General features: G+C 51.8%; 1 protein-coding gene across 1 annotated transcript; it reads right to left on the minus strand.

Annotated features, from left to right (window-relative positions):
- Positions 1 to 234: 234 nt before the first annotated feature.
- Positions 235 to 2,032, minus strand: EAH_00061240 (hypothetical protein, conserved; the record flags this gene model as incomplete). Its single annotated transcript, XM_013397023.1, has 6 exons — positions 235 to 288; positions 464 to 752; positions 872 to 957; positions 1,287 to 1,383; positions 1,670 to 1,764; positions 1,997 to 2,032. 6 exons carry the CDS (start codon positions 2,030 to 2,032, stop codon positions 235 to 237), a joined length of 657 nt encoding a protein of 218 aa, XP_013252477.1.
- Positions 2,033 to 2,074: the final 42 nt, after the last annotated feature.

The following is a 2,074-nucleotide window of genomic DNA, read 5'->3' on the forward strand; positions in this document are numbered from 1 at the left end:
AACAAACAACAGGAACAAACAAACAAATAAACAAATAATAAACGAATCAACAGAAGAAACAAAACGAAGAACAAATAAAAACAAACAAACAGAAATACCCCTTTAAACGACCGCAACTAAACACGCAAACAAGCTCCCTGTACGCCAAACCCTAAACCCTAAACCCTAAACCCTAAACCCTAAACCCGAAACAATAAAACCCTAAACCCTAAACCCTAAACCCGTAAGTAAGACTTACTGCAGAAAGGTCAGGTTCTTAATGAGGAACAAACTCACCAACAGCGTCACCTAAGAAACACAAACCCTAAACCCTAAACCCTAAACCCTAAACCCTAAGCGATAGAGACTTGAAACCCCAGACTGGCAGCATAAACCCTAAATCACAGTGCGCATTGAGACCGAAGAGAGTGTTATGCGTCTTCTAACAGCTGAGGGTTTAGGGTTTAGGGTTTAGGGTTTGCACCTCAACGTTGTTTGGGGGAGCATCTGCTGCTGGGGGCAGCAGAGACAAACCAGCAGCAGCAATTGCTCGTGCTGCAGAGTCAAGAGAAGAGAGACACGCAGCTAAAACATCGCTGCATGCGGCATCAAAGGGATCTGCTGCTGCTGCTGCTGCTGCTGCTGCTGTTGCTGCTGCTGCTGCTGCTGGGGGAGAGTCTCCGCTTCCGTCCCCAATGCGGCGCTGCTGCAGCAGCAGCACCAAGTGAAGGCACTGCAGCACTGGTGGATATGTTTGCTGCAGCAGCGAATCCCTGCACATATCACGCACAATCTGCTGCTACTGCTGCTGCAGCTGCTGTAGCTGCTGCTGCTGTTCATGCTGCCTTGTGTCTGCTGCTTTAGGGTTTAGGGTTTAGGGTTTAGGGTTTACCGCGTCAGTTGTTGAGGGCCGGGTGTATATCTGCGCATTTCTTCTACAGCAATTTCAACGCGGAAGAAGAGACGCTCTTCAATATCCTACAAACAGCAGCAGCAGCAGCAGCAGCAGCAGCAGCAGCAACACTCACATTGCTGATGCTGTTGCTGCTGATGCTGCTGCTGATGCTTCTGCTGATGCTGCTGCTAATGCGGCGGGTGCATGAAGCCGCAGCGGCAGCAGCAGCAGCACAAGACAGCTGCAGCAGCAGCAACAGCAAGAAACGAAGCAGCAGCAGCGCAGCAGCGGCTACGGCAGCAACTGCAGCAGCAAGACCACCTAACAGTAGCGAGGCAGCAGCAACACAGCAGCGGCTACAGTAGCAACAGCAGCAGCAGTAACAGCAGCAGCAGCTGCCTATACACCCCACCAGAACCAGCTGATCCAACTTGTGCAGCAGCGCAGCAGAGTCTTGTGGGGCGCTTTGCAAGGCTATCATCTCCAGCAGCAGCGTATCCCTTATGTCTCTGCATGCATGCATGCAGCAGCAGCAGCAGCAGCAGCAACAGAAGCAGCAGGTTCGCTGATAATGCCGCATGCCCCTCAAAGCCCAACAGCACTACTGCAGCCGTTGCAGCAGCAGCCGTTGCAGCAGCAGCAATAAAAACAACAGCGGCAGCAGCAACACCAGCAGCAGCAGCAACAACAGCAGCAGTAGCAACAACAACAGCAGCAGCAACAACAGCAGCAGCAGCAGCAGCAGCAGCAACAGCAACAGCAGCAGCAACAGCAGCAGCAGCAGCAGAGCCCCACGAGAGGTCTTGTACGCTGTTGCAAGCCAAGACGGCTGGGCAAAGGGCGTCATATGTTGCTGTTGCTATCCCCTCTTGAATAACTTGCAGCTCCTTCTAAACCACAAACCCTAAACCCTAAACCCTAAACCCTAAACCCTAATAAACCCTAAGCCCTCGGGAGCTCACATCGGGTATACTCAACGCAACACATCTAGCAAGCACTTCTGACCCCTAAACCCTAAACCCTGAACCCTAAAACCCTAACCCCTAACCCGTAAACCCTAAACCCTAAACCCTAAACCCTAAACCCTAAACCCTTACATCGGGTGCATTCGAAGCAACAAACTTTGCAAAGAGTTGTCTCTCTGCTGTGCATGCGCATAAGGCCTGAGCTGCTACTCCTCGCGTTGCTGCTGGGAGACTG

This window comes from Eimeria acervulina, genomic scaffold (genome assembly GCF_000499425.1).
Source record: "Eimeria acervulina Houghton genomic scaffold, Eah_scaff1576, whole genome shotgun sequence".
NCBI lineage: Eukaryota > Apicomplexa > Conoidasida > Eucoccidiorida > Eimeriidae > Eimeria > Eimeria acervulina.